This window comes from Rhinolophus hipposideros (assembly GCF_964194185.1).
Source record: "Rhinolophus hipposideros genome assembly, chromosome: 21".
NCBI lineage: Eukaryota > Metazoa > Chordata > Mammalia > Chiroptera > Rhinolophidae > Rhinolophus > Rhinolophus hipposideros.
The window spans coordinates 191,560-208,333 of record NC_138067.1 but is presented as its reverse complement, the minus strand read 5'-3'; the positions used below and the strand labels follow the sequence as shown (position 1 = coordinate 208,333).

General features: G+C 52.1%; 1 protein-coding gene across 1 annotated transcript in view; it reads right to left on the bottom strand.

The window, feature by feature from the left end:
* The window catches only part of FANCA (FA complementation group A), a 40,814-nt gene that overhangs the window by 12,346 nt on the left and 11,694 nt on the right, over positions 1-16,774 (bottom strand). The window contains exons 13-29 of the mRNA XM_081031633.1: positions 16,470-16,611; positions 16,012-16,145; positions 13,824-13,934; positions 12,482-12,577; positions 12,337-12,396; positions 11,566-11,654; positions 10,749-10,809; positions 10,605-10,654; positions 7,581-7,657; positions 6,196-6,309; positions 5,033-5,169; positions 4,536-4,606; positions 4,144-4,240; positions 3,881-4,068; positions 2,599-2,695; positions 1,416-1,592; positions 146-219 (exon numbers count right to left, since the gene is read on the bottom strand). Coding sequence (XP_080887759.1) covers positions 146-219; positions 1,416-1,592; positions 2,599-2,695; positions 3,881-4,068; positions 4,144-4,240; positions 4,536-4,606; positions 5,033-5,169; positions 6,196-6,309; positions 7,581-7,657; positions 10,605-10,654; positions 10,749-10,809; positions 11,566-11,654; positions 12,337-12,396; positions 12,482-12,577; positions 13,824-13,934; positions 16,012-16,145; positions 16,470-16,611 — 1,775 coding nt within the window. The remainder of the gene's footprint in view (positions 1-145; positions 220-1,415; positions 1,593-2,598; positions 2,696-3,880; positions 4,069-4,143; positions 4,241-4,535; positions 4,607-5,032; positions 5,170-6,195; positions 6,310-7,580; positions 7,658-10,604; positions 10,655-10,748; positions 10,810-11,565; positions 11,655-12,336; positions 12,397-12,481; positions 12,578-13,823; positions 13,935-16,011; positions 16,146-16,469; positions 16,612-16,774) is intronic.

The following is a 16,774-nucleotide window of genomic DNA, read 5'->3' as shown; positions in this document are numbered from 1 at the left end:
TTGAGTGTAGGAGTGAATGAAATTGTGCTCGTAGGTAATACCTTAAACTAAACATTAAATTCAGGATGTAATGACAAAGCTCAAGACTTGAAGACCATGTAGAAAACTGTAACATTTTAAAGAGCAGAACCCTTTAAACACTTACCTTTCTGTGTCTGAAAGAGAATCCACCTCAGGTTGAATTTCTAGCTCCAGCTGTAACCAGTCTCTGTAAGTTAACTGAGGGAAAAGGACCAGCTTGATACCACACCAAGGACAGCACACAGAACCCGCAGGCGGAGTGTGCAAGTCTGTTGTTTCGTGTCACTGTTATGTGACATCCCAGCTGAAAGCAAGTCCCACAGGACGACAGGAAGCAGCCTCGCTCGTGTGTCAGAATCTCCATTCTCACGCCATGTCCCCTGCTGGCCTGAGGTATTGGCACCCGGCCCTGCTCCATTCAACCCTGAGTGTGAAGCTAACTAAAATGGGTCACTCTGGCACCTTAAAACAGTTCTCCAGCATCCTGCTGGATTGAACGATTGCCCTATGGGCATACACCTCTCAAGTAACTGCTCACTTCCTAGTTTCCTGGGGCTGGGTGAATAACTGAATAAACTTGATATACAAACATGCTTCAAATATTCATGGTGGCTGGCGTAGTTCTTGTTTTAAAATTCTTTGAACAATTTCACGTATCGATACAAACTAACCTCAGAACCTCATGCGTATAAAAAAGCACGTCACAGCAACATGCATGCAGCAGGTTTCAGCTGTGGAAGGGCCAAAGCTAGGCGGCATGAAACAGCACGCTGCTCTGGGAAACGTGCACTCAGCCAAACCAGAGGCAAGGCTGCGAGACGCAGAGCGAAGGCCCAGGTGAGACACCTGCTGGGTAACCAGTGAGCACAGCCACGCCCTGTGTCACTGCTCCCCACCCCAAGCAGACCGCCAGACCTACTCGCATGTAACTGATGGTTAACAGTAAAAGAATTGAACAAAATAAAACAATTGAGAACATTTTCTCTAAATACCAACACAAGCAGGCCAACATCCAAGATGAGTGAACAGCTATGAAAAGGCGCAGAGACGAGCAGTGTGGGCACGCTGACTGGACTGGCCCAAGGCTCCCTCCCAGGGGCCCTGCCCCAAACCACAGCCTGGCAGACAGGCTTAAAGCATGTTGTTACCCATCCCTAAAATTCTCTGCAAAATGGTACTGTCGGGGGAACAGGCAAAGTAGAAAGCACCTTTCTGTCTGGTTTCTCACGCCTGCGTGGGAGTCAACACCAATCCCTGTAAGTTTCAAGCACAGCCATGTCTGTGCTGCTCGAGCGTCGCTGGGCCAGGCCCGCCCACCACGTCCCCAGGTCTGTACCCGCAAGCCCGCGAGTCAGAACGAGGCCAGAAGCAAGGGAAGGGACAGTGGGACTTACATGAAATTCCTTCTCCTTCGAGAGTTCCTGGAAGGTTGTGTGTCTCCACAGACAGAGGGCGGTTTGCTGCCAGTCTGTGGGGGACAGGTACAGGGGCCTCCAGGGAAGGCCGGCTGCGTCCTCCCGAGAGAGGGGATCTCGGGCTTCTGAGAACAACCTGAGCACAACGAACTGGAACTGGAGAGAGAGGAACGCGTTTGCTATGACAGGCTCACAAAATATCCGCGTAACATGGTTGGCGCAGCAGGGCAGCATGGAGACCCTGTGTCACCTGCAGGGGCCTCGCCTGCAGGGGCCTCACCAAGCCCTCACAGGGCACCCACGGTCCACTTACAGGTGGTGCTACAGTGAGCAGCCCTGTAGGGAAATCTCAGCCCACACTGGAAGGTGTCCTTGGGCTGGACGCTGCGTCTGAATGGCCTCCACAGCGTAGCACCGCCCACCCAGGCTGCTGCTGGCACTGGAGCTTTCACTAGAACGTGTGTCCACTGGATGGCAAAACATGTCAGTGATGTGTTCACTGTATACCCTCATTTATTGAGGGGTGGTGGGGAGACCGCGGGATCACACTGGGTAGTGGACATGCACAGGGGAAGGCGATGTGCCTTCTGGGCCCCCACTGTCTATTCGTGCTTTAACACTTGGGCACCTAGGACGAAGCTCCTCGACACCAATGCCAATTTAACTGCCAGACCCAGGAGTCTGTGCCTTAAAAGCTTCTCAGGTGATTCTACTGTGGAGCCTGGAACTGAGAACCAGGTGCAAACCTCACGAGGGACATTCCCTAAAACTCTGCAAAAAGAGCACACCATCACTTGCAACGTTTCAGGTTTCTAACATGCACCTTTAAATCCCTCGTCTTCTAACAAATGGAACGAGCACTCAGGAAACAAGGGAACTATAGTGGAAACGTGGAATCCCTTCGTTCAAAGGGAGATACTTTTTATGAATTATCTTTTAATTTACATGTCTTATACATACCAGTATGTGTTTCTTTAAAAAAAGGGAGGGACATCTGTAGTTGACATCTTACACCCCCTCCGGTTAACGCAGCGAACAGAAGGAAAAGGCAGTGTTCACCCAAGCAGACAATTGTGGCTGCTCCCAAGAAACAGCCCGATAAATATGGAGCCAAGGCCTCGGACACACAGGAGAACGTAAAACAGGACTCTAACAGACCTACCTTTTTCATAAGGCCTGGAGATAAACAGCTGTACATAGCATCACGTGACTGACAAGAAAACTTACACAGACAGTAAGAAATTGCTGCTGTACAAAATCTGAAAATAGAAAACAAATTATAACACAGAAATGTGACCCTGGCAAAATAACGGACGAAAGAAAAGAAAGTTTGGATCTCCCAAAAGTGAACTGAGGGCATTTAAAACCAGGGGGCGTGAGGGCCAGTCCTCTGCCTCAGCTCCTTGCAACACTGGGTAAGTGGCCCATGTCACAGCCAAGTGGCCTGGCTCTGTCCACGCTGAAGGCAGAGACTCAGGAAACACATGGATACGGGGACTCTGCAGACACGGGGCCATGATGACAAGAGTGACGTCAGGAGAAGCAGGAAGGGAAAGGGCCTTCATGACCCGGAGTGTTAGCAAATCCTCCCTGTTCCTTCCTAAAAGGGGTCTATGGGACCGGAGCACGCTCCGTTTCATATGCAGCCTTAGGGGCAGCCTCTGCCTGCCCATATAGGTTGTCAGGTATAAGGAGGACAAGGCCGAGCAAGACAGACTGACCCGGGGGCCCTGAGAAAGTCAGGAAGGTGGCAGAGAAGAAAGTGGGGGGACCGGGGACTGACTCCCAATAGGGATGTTCAGTGTTGCCAAACGCCCACAGGAGGGGGGAAGGGAGGCCATTGGCCTCCCGGTGTGGACAGTGGCCGGACCGGCTTTCCTGTGCCGCCTCTCCCGCTCCTGCATGCTTTTTGTCACTTCAGTCCGTGAACTGTGACCCCAGCCCCAGCCAGCAATTCCCAGTCTACACTCCGTTGCACAGGACCTCGGGCTGTGCCCTGCCCAGGCAGCACTCCCCCCCGGGGTCCCGCACACAAGGGCCCGACCAGGAAGGGACTGGTGGGGTGTAAATGGCAGGCTGACAGGACAATGGGCCTCTGAACACTTCAAGGTGAGTTCACCTCTGCACAGGGGAGTTCCATGCGTCGGAATCTGCCCTAGAGAAACAGCTGCAGCACAGGACCCCGAGACAGAGCAGACCAACCCCCCCAACTCTGAAGAGCGCGGGGCAGGACACAGAGTCTGCAGTCTGCGGTCAACAACTTCCATGGCAGTTTAGCAAAGTGGTACAATCTCATTTTTATAAACCAAAACAAGTCCACATGTAAATACACGCCAACAAGGTTCTGTGAGGCTGCACACCGAAACGTGAGTGATTATCTGGGGCATATCTGTTCCTTCTGCCAGAGGGGACAAGCGACCACGGGTCAAGGAAGAGCAGCCCACCTGAGGCAGAAGAGCAGGGACTCCCGGGTCCCACACGGCAGGAGGCTGCTGAAGAACTCGGGGATGGACAGGCCCCCAGCTGGGAAAGGGGGGCCCACGAGCACCTCCAGGAGCGCGGGCCGGGCCTCGCTGAGGTGGACTGCCAGCGCAGCCAACCCTAGCACGTGCGCCGCACCAAGGCTGGGGCCCTAAACAGGAAAGGAAAGTGGTCCTACTGGTGGGGTGCAGAGCCCACCTCCCAGCTGTAGGGGGCAGGGCCCTACCTGGTAACGCAGCAGTTGGCATAGCCTGGTGAGTACAGCGGGAAGGAGCGTGCGAGCACAGGTGGCCGTCACAAAGCGGGTGGCCCAGCAGCCCTGCCTACAGAAACAGTGGCCAGTGCCAGTGTGGTCCCACCCACTGAGTCTGGGGGACTCAGTCCTGGCCTCCGAGAGAACCAGGCTGTTCCCCCAACAGCGGGATCTCCTGTAGCAACGCTCAACGGTTGCTACATCCCTGCTGTGTAAATGTCCGCACTGCCCCTCTGCCAGCACAGCAGGAACCAGGGGACTAGGGCTGACGCCACTGTCCTCGTGGAGAGCAGGGAAGCTCCACTCCACGAGGGAGGCTGCCCCGGGACAGCACCAAACCACCCAGCGACGCATCCCAGCTCTACCTGTCTGGTGGGGCAAAGCTGGAGGCTACCATTAGGTTCTGACAGAAAGACGTCAGCAGGAGATCCACAACCTGAGAGGAGATGTCACAAAGGGCAGTGTGAGCCTGACCTTGTGTTGTTGACACAAATGACATGGGCAGGGCCACAGCTGAGCTAACAAAGCTGCAAACTATGCTTGCATTTGGAGAGGAAACACCAATGCCGACTGGTAGAAGACTCCCCATTCTCAAATCCTGGGACCGTGACAAGCCAACTATCATCCCACCATGTCCAGTTCTGAAATTTTACAGCAGAGAGCAAAGCCAAAGACTAAATGTTTTACGTCCTGGGGCCAGACAGCCTCTGCTCGTATTATCGGCTGGGCCGCCGACTGTGGCCGTCTTGTGTCCACAGACACACTTGATGTAGGAAAACAAGTGCCGAGAAGGGCCTGGGGCCCAACTCTTCCCACGCAAGCCAGCAGATGCGACATTGAGCCCCCAGACACCCCCATACACCTTCTGTTCCCGCTGCTCCAGTTCTGGAGCGCAGACGCTGAGCTGGATCTTGGAAGCCTCACGGATGCTGTCGTCCTCGCTGAGGCCCAAGGTGGAGCAGAGCCTTTCGGAAACCACAGCAACCTGAGCAGATACATCTGTGGACAGGAGCTCAGTGAGCGGCAAGGGGACAGCACTGAGTGGAGACTGTACCCCAGGGCTGGCTCACCGCAGCCACCTCTTGGTTATGACTGCCCACTGACCCTGAGCTGCTGTGTCGCCACTGCAGGTGGCCGAGGACACTGCTGAGTGTGTGACATGGGCAGACTGGGGCCTTTCCCTGTGTTGTGGGGGGCTGACACATTCCTTTGCCATCATGAACCGCGCTTTTTATCTATAACCTCTAACTCTCACACACACTGTAACACACGTTGGAGGCTTGCATCCCAGCCATCACCGCGTCGGCCCACACGAAGAGCCATGGCTTCTGTGTGCCAGAGGTCTGATGACAAGTGGGCTGACCTCACTCATGGAGGGGGAGCTGTGCGGCCTTTACACACAAGCACGGCCTGACTGGTCAGCTGTCCTGCAGCAGCGCCAAGAACTGCCAGGCACCGGGGCCACAGATGCCACGTGTGCAGGAGCCCAGTTCTGAGGCCGCGCTGGGTTCCAGGGGCAGCAGAACTCAGGCGGTTTTGTTGGCATGTCCTCCGTGAGGCTCTCACAGGGTATTCTGGGGTGAGATGAGTTCATGTGCATCAATCTATCGCAGCGGCTAGGTAAACACAAGGCCTGTGGGCTGTGGACTCTGTGCTGGTCATGACAAGAATCTGAGAGCACTGCTACTGAGTCTCTCGCTCTGTGGGCCACTGCACAGCACGTGCTGTTACTCCATACAAGCACTCAGTCACACAGACGCAGAAGGTGACAGCTACTCGGGCAGGTCCGACAGGAAGGAGACCCACACCTAGTAACATCAGCCAGCCTCCTCTCCATCACCTGGCTTATGGGGAAGCCAAATAGCAGAATACTTATCTTCTGCCAGGGATCAGTCTACCATCCTGTCTGAAAGGGTGCCGTGCGCTAGACACCGGCCAGTGCGTGGCCAGGTAACTACCAAACGCCAAATTGCAGGAAATGGACCAGCCACTGGAACCCAACGCACACCCACCGCCCATGCTCACCGTCATACTGGGCAGGGTCTGTCAAGGTGGCCCTGAGCTCTCGCAGTGCGGCTGTGAGCAGTCCCAGCGTTCCTTCAGCACAGCCAGAGTCCACCTTCATTTCCTGGGCTGCATCTGAGGGGGTGGGGGGGTGGGCGGGTAATTTGAACAATTAGGGCAGACAGGTCCATATTCACATACAGCTGAATATGGACCTCCAGCCTAAGGCTGGATGCTGTCATTAAAAGTCAAAACTTTTGTAAGTAAGTTCAAGAAAAAACATGGTTCTAGGCACCCTACACCACAAGTGTGAAAAGTATGTGCCTCGTGAAAAAAGACAAGCACAGCGAGGGAGATGAGTTAGGGATGGATGATGTCTGAGTCCCTATTTCTCAGACTTTTAAGAAACATTGCTGTTTACTATAGGATGTAAAAAAATAAAACAAAGACTGAAAATTAAGTGTTTGAAAGCAGAACAAATTCAAGTTCTGGTGACACCGGGCATGTGCAGTACACCACACAGATTTCACAGTGACACCAGGGACACAGAACCCAAGAATTCTGTCTGTGTGAGACATCACATGATGTTCTAGAGTAGGAAACTCTAAGAACCCCCAAAAAGGCGGTTCTGTGTGGTTGGGTGAGGAGCTAGGCTGTTTCAACAAAGGCACACGTTAGGTTGGGTTCCTGCACGTGATGCCCACTCAGGTTTCTGGGTCTCCATGGCCACGAGAGGAGGGTTCTGGCAACAGAACTAGAAAACAAAACTGCCTCGTTGAGCCTGTCTGGCCCTGCGGACGTCACAGGTTGGAAGCAGCAAACACCAGCTGCTTACCAACTGACATTGCTGAGAACCAGGCCTGCTGGCGTCTACCACTGTCTCCTTGCTAGTGGCCAGAATGGGGGTGGGGGCAGGGGCAGGAGCACGCTGATGCGCCTGTGCAGGTGCTCCAGGCACGGCCATGTCATTCCTGCAGCCTTTCCAATTTGACTTCATTCCACGTCGCTGTCCCCTAGAAGCAGAACGATCTCCAAGCCACCACAGAAGAACACAGCCATCCAAATAGTCAGAAAGCTGTCACAGGCCCCCATCACCACACACTTCACAAACAGCCTGGCTGCGGGGTCTGACAGGCCATTGAATTTAAAGCTTGAATTCACTCAGGACAGGCAAAGAGAAACCATGTCACACCCATAGGGGGCGCAGAGCAGTGACAAACAGTAGGGTTAATACTGAATGGCAGGCGCTCCTCCAGGCCACGTCGGGGCCTCCAGGCTGAACACCTGGGAGCTGGTGGCATCTGTTTGGCTCTGCCATCTGTGCAGCACTGGCCGGACCAGCACTGAGAGGACAGGACACAGCTCGTGATCAGGGAGATGGGAGGTGCTCGTCTAGGCGACCTTACTTGTTGGCTTCTTTTCTTCAACCATAGAACAGGCTTGGCGGTAGGCAGAGTACAGCGACGGAGGAATTTTATCCGCTCTGGGTTAGAAGAAAACAGTTAAGATCATGTCAACTGCGACTCAAGTTAATTCTCAAGCTTACAATTTCAAAAACCATCATAAAACAAAAATATGACACAATAAGTCTAAATTATACAACACTGTGCACAGCAAAACCCTGTTTTAAAGAAAAAGAATATCACATGTATGGATTTAAATGGTCCTTCCTGTCCCTCAATGACATGTCATTTAAACATCTGCCAGTAGCGGCTTTCATTGAGTAGAGAGGTTATAAATAATTTTTACTTCTCTCATTCAAGTTTTGGTAATTTCCAAATTTTTACAGTGGACTTATATTATTTTTAATAAATAATAGTAACAAAAACACCCAATTAACATCATTAAAAATACCAAGAATTATAGATCAAGTCCTGTGATTATGACATAGGACTTTGTCAGGGCATAGTGACAAGTCCACGAGTGGCAGCTCAGGTACGGGACACATGGACAGTGGCCCGGCCTGCAGGACACGAAGCCTGCACATGAGTGGTCAAGCAGGTGGGCACCCCAACCAAGTGCTGCAAACTGTGACAACAACACCAACAGAAGGAAGACAGCTGTGCTCCAGAGTGAGACACAGTCATGGGAACCCCAAGTGAGGCAGGGGAAAAAGCCTGGAGAGTAGGAACCAAAGGGGACCACCTACTGCCCCGGGTACTGGAGGCCGTCAGCTTAAAAAATAGAAACCAATGTAAGTGAAAAGAAAGAGCAAATTCAAGGAAATGGAGAAATTCACAGGGGGGTGGCCAATTGGTTCAGGTGGTTACAGCACAGTGCTCATAACACCGAGGTCGCAGGTTCGATTCTTACATGGGCCAGTGAGCTGAGCCCTCCACAACTAGACTGAAAACAACAACTTGACTTGCAGCTGATGGGTCCTGGAAAAACATACTGTTCCCCAATATTCCCCAATAAAAATTGGAGAAAAAAAAAAAAGAAATTCACAGAAAAGAAAGCTTCAGACATCAGTACCGTTAATGATCTCAGAGATGAAAGATGAAACACCGAAGCTAGGAAACGAGGATAGATTACCATAAAAGAGAGCATCTAGTACCAGAAACGAAACACTCACTGAAAGGATAGGGAGGTAAACTTGAAGAGAGGAAAAAAACCCAAGTAATCAGATACGTAAAATAAGACAGAAGGGAAAAGAACATCAGAAGACAATCCAGCCGTTCAGCGGTCATTGCGTACCAGTGCCTGGTCCTCAGCAACAACCAATGAAAAATTCAACAGGAAATAATACACTGTTCATAATATCAAAACAATCTAGACAAAAAAATGTGTAAGTTCTTTATAAAGAAAAATCCAAAACACTACAAATGGATGTGAATAAATAAAGATGTACTCGTGTGTTCATGGGAGGGAAACTCAGTATCGTAATGAAGTCAACTGTCCTCAAATCAATCTATAAAATCAATGAAATTCCACTCAAAAGTCTAGGACTTTTCCTGGAGATACACTCAAGGCTGCTCACTGAAGCACTGTTAGAAGAGCACAAAACTGGAGGTCACCTAAGATTCCTATTGTCAACCCCTCCAGCAGTCACAGCCCTACTGCGTTTACTCCGTGGTGTGTGACCTGCACCCCAGGTAGTGCAGGCGGCAGTTCACAGCCAAACACCTGAGTTCTGCACAGCAGTCAAATAAATTAACCAGGGCACGTGACCAACAGGGTGGGTGAAAGTAGACACACTATCAATCCCACTTTAAACACACGCAAAACCATACTGTGTGATGTGTATGTACACAATTTATAGCTATAAACATTTGCAATCAAACAAGAAATAAAAAAATTATACACCAACTTCAGGATAATGGTTTCTTTGGAAAGAAATGGGAGGACAAGATAGCTGGACTAAGAGACTTCAATGGTGTCTGTACTAGTTTACTCTGAAAAAGAAAAGGAGGGCCGCCCCACTAGCCCAGGTGGTTGGAGCACAGTACTCCTAACACCAAAGGTCGCCGGTTCGATTCCCACATGGGCCAGTGAGCTGCGCCCCCTGCAGCTAAGATTGTGAACAACAGCTCTCCCTGGAGCTGGGCTGAGCTGCAGTGTGCTGCCAGGAGCAGCCGGTGGCAAGTGTGGGTGGCCGTGGCAAGTGTGAGTGGCCGGCAGCCAGCGAGAGCTGCCATGAGCTGCTGTGAGCAGCCGACCGGCTGCCTCAGCTACAGGGAGCGCAAGGCTCATAATACCAGCATGGGCCAGGGAGCTGGGTCCTACACAATTAGACTAAGAAACAACGGCTTGAGCTGGCGGGGGGTGGGGGGGGGTAGGCAGAAGAAGGGAAAAAAGAGAGAAAGAAAAGGAAAGATAGTAAAGTATTAATGTGTGGGGGGCATATGGGTGTTTTGTTAATCGCCCTCAGTACTTCTGGAATATTGTGTATCAAAAATAAATAAAAATAAGGGTCCCAGAGAATGGTCTTATTCTGAGATGAAACACTGATTTTCTCTTTCTAGGCTCTTTCTCTTTCTTCTTATAGGTCCCATCACTTTATGAGAGTTCCACTAGAAAACAGGATTTATAGTTTTCTATTTCTCCCAAGGATGACCTTTCGGAAACCAACCAACTCTGTGCCACTGAAGGCCTCCATGGATCTGGGCGGGTCCGAGCCCACCCATAGCCCTGTAGCCGAGGCTTCCACGTCTCCCGTTTCTTTTCCTTCTTTGCTTGAAGTCTCCTCCTTTCACAATGATTATATACCAGTAACACTTGCTTTAATTCACAGACCAATTTTCTACATGTTCATTGAAAAAAGATGCTAAGTGGTGATACTCAGAATCAAAGAAATTTTAAAATCAAACCAACTAATTTTGAGCCAATATTTTATAAATAAAACATCCATGTGCTAAAACACGTTTCTAAAGAAGAACCGGAACTCTGCATTGTCCCAAACCCTACTACAAACAGATATCGGTGCACACCTCTTCAGGGACTCTATAAAGGCCGCTCGGCTATCAGGGTGTCTCGGGAGCTGCGAGAGGAAAGACGAGGCTCAGTGACACGCTGCACAGGAACACCTTGCTAATTGCTGCCTCGGTCCCAAGTTCGTGAAGGAGTGTACTGACCACTTGCGGTGTGAGCAGGGCGGGGAGGAAGTGGGCCACATAGTAGGACCTCCTGAATATGCTGCAACACAGAAGCACAGGCTCAGACGAGAGGACATCAGGACGCTTCAGTGAGGACAACAAAACGTCAACTCGCACTCACTCACTGCAGGTAAGGGGTGGCACCAGGTGGGTTGTCTCATTTAATGGTTATCCTTTGGATCACATTTCTAAGTCCCTTTTCACTGTGCTTGGGACATTTCATGCAAAGGGTGGTCTGTGCTGGTGGCAACCCCGTGTCCCAGGGAACCAGACAATGCTCTGCCACGGGCTTGGCCGTGAAACCTGGGTTAATCAAGGCCACAAAGACCACTCCCAGTCAAATGTGAGCCTTCTCCCTGGAGGTGACCTAGAAATCCATGGAGCTGAGGGTCACATTTCTCAGAAGCAATACCTTCAGAAAGCTACCCCATGACGGCAATAACCAGAATTCCATACATTTGGGTGCACACCAAATTCAACAAGCTTCTGCTATTCAATTCTCTCCCCATCTTGGCTTTACACTGTTACCAATGACCATTAACAGAAACCATGCTTATGAAACCTAACCAAGGGCCTGCCCATTCCCATCCCTCTGAATAGGGCAGGCTGCACGCAGCTCCACCTGCCAGCTGTTTGGGGTGTCACATGCGGTTGGGTGTCACGGTTTAGATGCATTCTTAAAGAAAATGCATGCCTGGCATGGGCTCAGCACCAGCCAGCTGCAGGACCCTCGCTGGGATGTCACTTGGCCGCATCGGTCTCCCCACCGCACGTAGCTGAGAGCGGCATGGCCTACCTGGCCTCCATGACGGCGACAGGAATCCTTCCTGTGTGTTCAAACACCGTGACAGCCTTCTCAACATCCTGGGATGCCTGGCTGTGGGGCTGGATGCACAGGGACACTGAGACAAACTCCCTCGTGCTGGCAGAACCGTGGGAAGGGGCTGACAGCTCCCTGCCCCAGCAAGTCAGACCAACGCGCAGCCTGGGACAGCTCAGCAGCTCTGGGAAGCCACTGCCACCCCTCCTGCCCCTCGAGGACCACAAAGGGTTCTAGCTAGAGTTCCGGGGGGTGGGGAGGTGACAGCAGACTAAACTCTTGATATTTAAAAAAACTATGAAATGGCTACTCATGAACAGCAATAAATCTTAAATGGAAAAGTGCACTAAATGTTTTTAAATATTCACTTTAACAGCATCTAGAAGAGCTCTCCAGCAATTCACAACTGTTAAGTATGAGGGTCTTAAAAATACACACTGGCCACATGGACATATGGCAGTGGTTTATACAAACGGCACCTTTTCCTGTAACTCCAGTAAAATGTGAGCCTCGGCCCGGTCCCACACCCACCTCTCCCATCAAGCCCATGAGGACAGAGGTCTCCTCTCCTACAAACAGATGCCCCTGCTCTGAGCAGCATAGGCCAGGTATCACAGAAGCAACACTGCTGCGTAACCGTCACACTCCCACTGCACCAGACGCGCCAAGTCGTGGACAGAAAAGGCTCACACGCTCAGCCCAGCGCCACAAAGACCCGACTGTGCTTGCTGAGCACCGCAGGGATACCTCCGTGGCGTTCCCGGTTGCAGAGAAGTCCTCATACAGCCCCAGGTTTTCAATAGGAAACTGCAGAGGAGATACGACGAGAGGTGAGGGCCCAGACAGGTGCTGGCGGCTGCGGAGGTCGGAGGGAAGGGCGGCCTGGACTCACCTTCAGGTCAGCCAGCCGTGTCCTGGCCAGCGAGACGTAGTCCGTGAGGAGGGAGCGGTACTTGCTGGGGATGAGTGGCGGGTGGAGAATGTGCACCTGCAGGTGGACAACGGAGCAGGACATCAGTCTGCCAACTGCTGGTGACTTTTGGGGAGGTACTTATATTGAGGCCAGGAAAATCAAAGAATTAGCCAAAGAGCACGAGGACAAAAGCTGGAGGTGGGACCAACGGAATCCTGAGTGGGTGGGCTGGGGGACAGCACTGTCCCCTCAGCCACCAAACCCCAGGGCCTCCTTGGCATGCCTTTCCTCATTCCTCCAAAGGGAGGCACCCATCGCTGCAGGTGGCGTTCATGCCTCCAATCATGAGGCACCTTTCCATCTTAAAGGCTGCCAGTTGCAGCCACAAATAGTGGTGCCCGGGAGGAGGTGCCCAGGAAGACGGTGCCTGAGAGGGGGTGCCCAGGTAGGAGGTACCTGGGGAGGAGGTTCCCGGGGAGGAGGTTCCTGGGGAGACGGTGCCCAGGTAGGTGAGGCTCAAGCATTCAGGGTAGGTGAGGAGGGAAGGCCCAGAGGCTTGAGGGCAGCGCTCTGTGCTTCTCCTGTGCTGGGCATGACTCATTCTACCTTCCATCCTAGTACTACATAGGTAGTCTTTGGAATGTAACAGAAACTTCTTAATCAAAAAAAGGTGAGAATCAGTTTCCAGGTACCCTGCACCCTAAAACGACAGCACCCTAAAACGAATGCTGGGTATAGTTGTCTGATTAAAAAAAAAAGCTAGGAGAACTGATTCTGGGTAGTGAACACACAATGGGATATATAGATGATGTAATACAGAATTGTACCCCTGAAATCTATTTAATTTTACTAACAAATATCACCCCAATAAACTAAAAAAAAAAAAAAAATGCTTTCAGAAAGGTGTACTTTCATCATGAGATTAATACAGGCTTGTTATAAAAATGTGAAGTTTTTCACACCCGGAATTAACAGTCACTGGCAATTTGGGGTGTATTCTACCAGATTATTCTCCTTCAATGTAAAAACAGCATTTGTAAAAAGTGACAATGGGACCGCACACACTTAAGTCTACACCTTGCTCTTCCTGCACGAGCGCTCAGGGTTGCTCCACAAAGGGCTGACACAGGCCTGCAGGCCACCTCCCAGGGATGATCGAGTGCTGACTGCTGGGACTTTACTATCACAAACACTGTCATTGAACACATACGGACATCTTGGTTGTACTGTCACCTGCTCAGGGAAGACCCGGGGACGCCCTAGGGACCTTCCTTGGCCTGAGGAGAAAGGGAGAGGAAGGTGCCAGCAGTCGGCTTCTCACCTGCAGGTAGCGGGGAGCCTCAAAGGGCACGAGGTCTGACAGGAACTTGAAGAAGAAGACCAGTGACTTTTTGCTGCAGCTGTGGGGGCCCCTTGCGCTCCCGAAAGAAGCCTGAAGGGTAGAGGGGCACGAGGCATGGGTGGCGGGCGTTCCGCTGTGTGTGTGCCTCAAAAACAGAGAAACCACAGAGCCATTTCGGTTTAGATCATTCCAATGTCATGGCCACACTTCGACTAAAGAAATAGGCTGAAATGGTAGCTGCGGTGTCTTTTGTGCCCTAACAAAGACCGACCCTTCCGTGAGATGAAGCCACTCCAAACAGTGAACGCACAATTTCCAGACTCGCCCCAGGGCATGACATCACTATAGGAGAGTCAGCCAAAGAGGGTAGGCCCTCAGGTCACTGAAAGCAGCAGCAGAAGCAGCAGACCTTCCAGGAACCAAGGGCGCCTGAGGGGAGGCTGGGGAGACGGAGATTCTTACAGGCCTTGGCCCCGAATACACAGCCAAAGAGGCCCAAACAGAACCAGCTACACACCCCAACAACCTGGAGTCCTGGCGCTGGGCCGGTCACAGACCCTCATATGCTGCGGGTCGCTGTTTAATCACCGGAAGGCCCCGGCTGCAGCAGTTCTCTCAGAGAGAACACAATTCTTTTGAACACTACGATGGTGTGGGCAGACGCAAACACCATCTGATAAAAAGGGAGCCCCCCCCACATAGCCAGTCAGCTCCCAGTTATACCCTCCCACCCCAGTACAAGGGGGTCATTTCCCTCCATATAATCCATCTACACAGAGGCTTCCTGAGTCTTACCAACACCTACACAACCGAGAGAGAGCCTCGGTGTTATACTGAAACCCGAGAGCAGAAACGAGCCGCACAGAACACCCACCGTTCACTTGTTGTGTGTGAAGTGTCTAAAGTAACACAATCCCAGAGTGGGGTTACAAAGTATTTACTGTCACTACACAGAGAAAGGCCGTTCTTTCCCTCATTAGAAAAACGACACCCAAGTGCATACTGTGATGAACTATGAACCACAGATGAACTACATCCCCGACCCCAGGGGCTCCAATTTGCAAACGTCACACTGTTCTGTTTAGTTCTAACAGCCCTGAAAATAAAGATGACAACAGATCTACAAACACTGAACATACGTCTAACGCCTGTCAAAACTCATGTAACCATTCAATGAAACTGAGTACGTTTTATTCTGTTTAAATTATACCTTGATAAAAGTGATCACAAAAGGCAAAACAAAGAAAACGAAAAAAACACCCTCAACACCACACAAAAGCAGCATTCCTCTCCCACGTGTGTTGCCTTGACAACTGAAAAACAAGGCTTGGGGACACTGGTCATGACGGAGTCACCTGGGCTAAGTGGTCAGCAGATGCAGACGTGCAAACACGGAAATGAGGCCAACTGAGTCTGACCCGCCGCCTCGAGTGTGGAGTGGGTTCTGGGGCTAGTCCCTCAGCAGCCTGAGGGTGCAGCCATCGACCTTGCTCATGTCCGGTGGGAGCCCCTGGGCCAACTGCCCAGGGCTGGGGCAGCACAAGTTGACGGGAAGGAACTTCGGCAAGTAAAAGAAAAAAGGAGGAACCCCGTGACCACCATCCTCTACCAAAGCAGCCGCAGACAGCGGCTGGCCTCCCATGGAACCAGGAAGGTGAGCTCTCCACAAAGAGGCACAGCTACCACCCAAAGCTTCTGTGAATGACAGACTTGCACGTGCCAGACCTCAGAGCTGGCATCCAGAAGTCACCCCCCACGCATGGCCTGGGTTCTCATGGAGCCTCAGAAACCTGGACTGAGCAGCCAGGGACAGCTGCAGAGACATAGTGGGGACAGAAAGGAAGACACCAGGGAACCTCCGAACACCTTCTCCAAGACTGACCAACAAACAGCTGACGTCACCACACTCTGCAATAGCAGAACCTTGGGCTCTCACTCCTGACTGTCTGACCGTGTTTTCCCAGAAGGGAGGGAAGAGGCCGGCCAGGCAGGAGAGGGGGCACCCTGGGAAGGGGCAGGTCCCCAGGGGAGGCCAAGAGGTACGTGTGGTTGTGAGGTCACCCCTGCAGAGCTGACACCCGGAACGCATTCATTCTTACGACGGTGAGTCGGGGGGACATGCTGACAACCTGCTGGGAGCACCTGCCCGCCAGCAAAGGTAACCCACCTGGAACCAGTCTGCGTAGGACAGGAACACGGAGGGGCCCTCCAGCGCAGCCTGACGCACAACCAGGAACACGGTGACCATGCAGTCCAGGTCGAAGCTCTCAAAGGCTCGGGCCAGCAGACGGGCTGCCCAGTCTAGGCAAGAGTGGCCAGTCACAGCTGGTAGACGAGCCGTCCAGGAGAAACAGCCACTTTCTGGTTAGGGCTGGCACACCCAGCACCAATTTCATGGGACAGGATAACGATCAAAGGAAGCCAAACATCAACTATGCGAGGCAGAGGGCAGAGCCAGGGACAGCACGGCACAGCGCAGCCCCCAGGACACAGGGCACCTTCTGGGCAGCTGAGGACTTTCATCCTCGCTGAGACAGACACTGCGACGGGTTCATCCGCAAACACTAGGGTCTTGCCGACAATACGAGTGGCGCACACATGCCACAGGACCCCACCAGAGCGCACCGATTACCAGCTGCTGTGCCTCCTGGAAGCAGGTCACCAGTGCAGACACGCAGGACAGCACATGCTGCCAGTTCACCTCGTGTGTTTCCAGAACATCTTGTAAATGGCCAACCAGCTCCTCTGGACTCAGAATCACGAAGAGCTGAAACCAAAGGTCCCCTCAGCTGTGCAAGCAAAACGCTGGCTGGGCAGGAGCCGGACACTCCCCTCCCTCCCACTTCCTGCCCGACACAACATGCAGCTGCAACAGTGGACACCGTGTCTGTCTCTGCAGCGGTCAGCTCTGGTGGCCCAGATGTGGATGG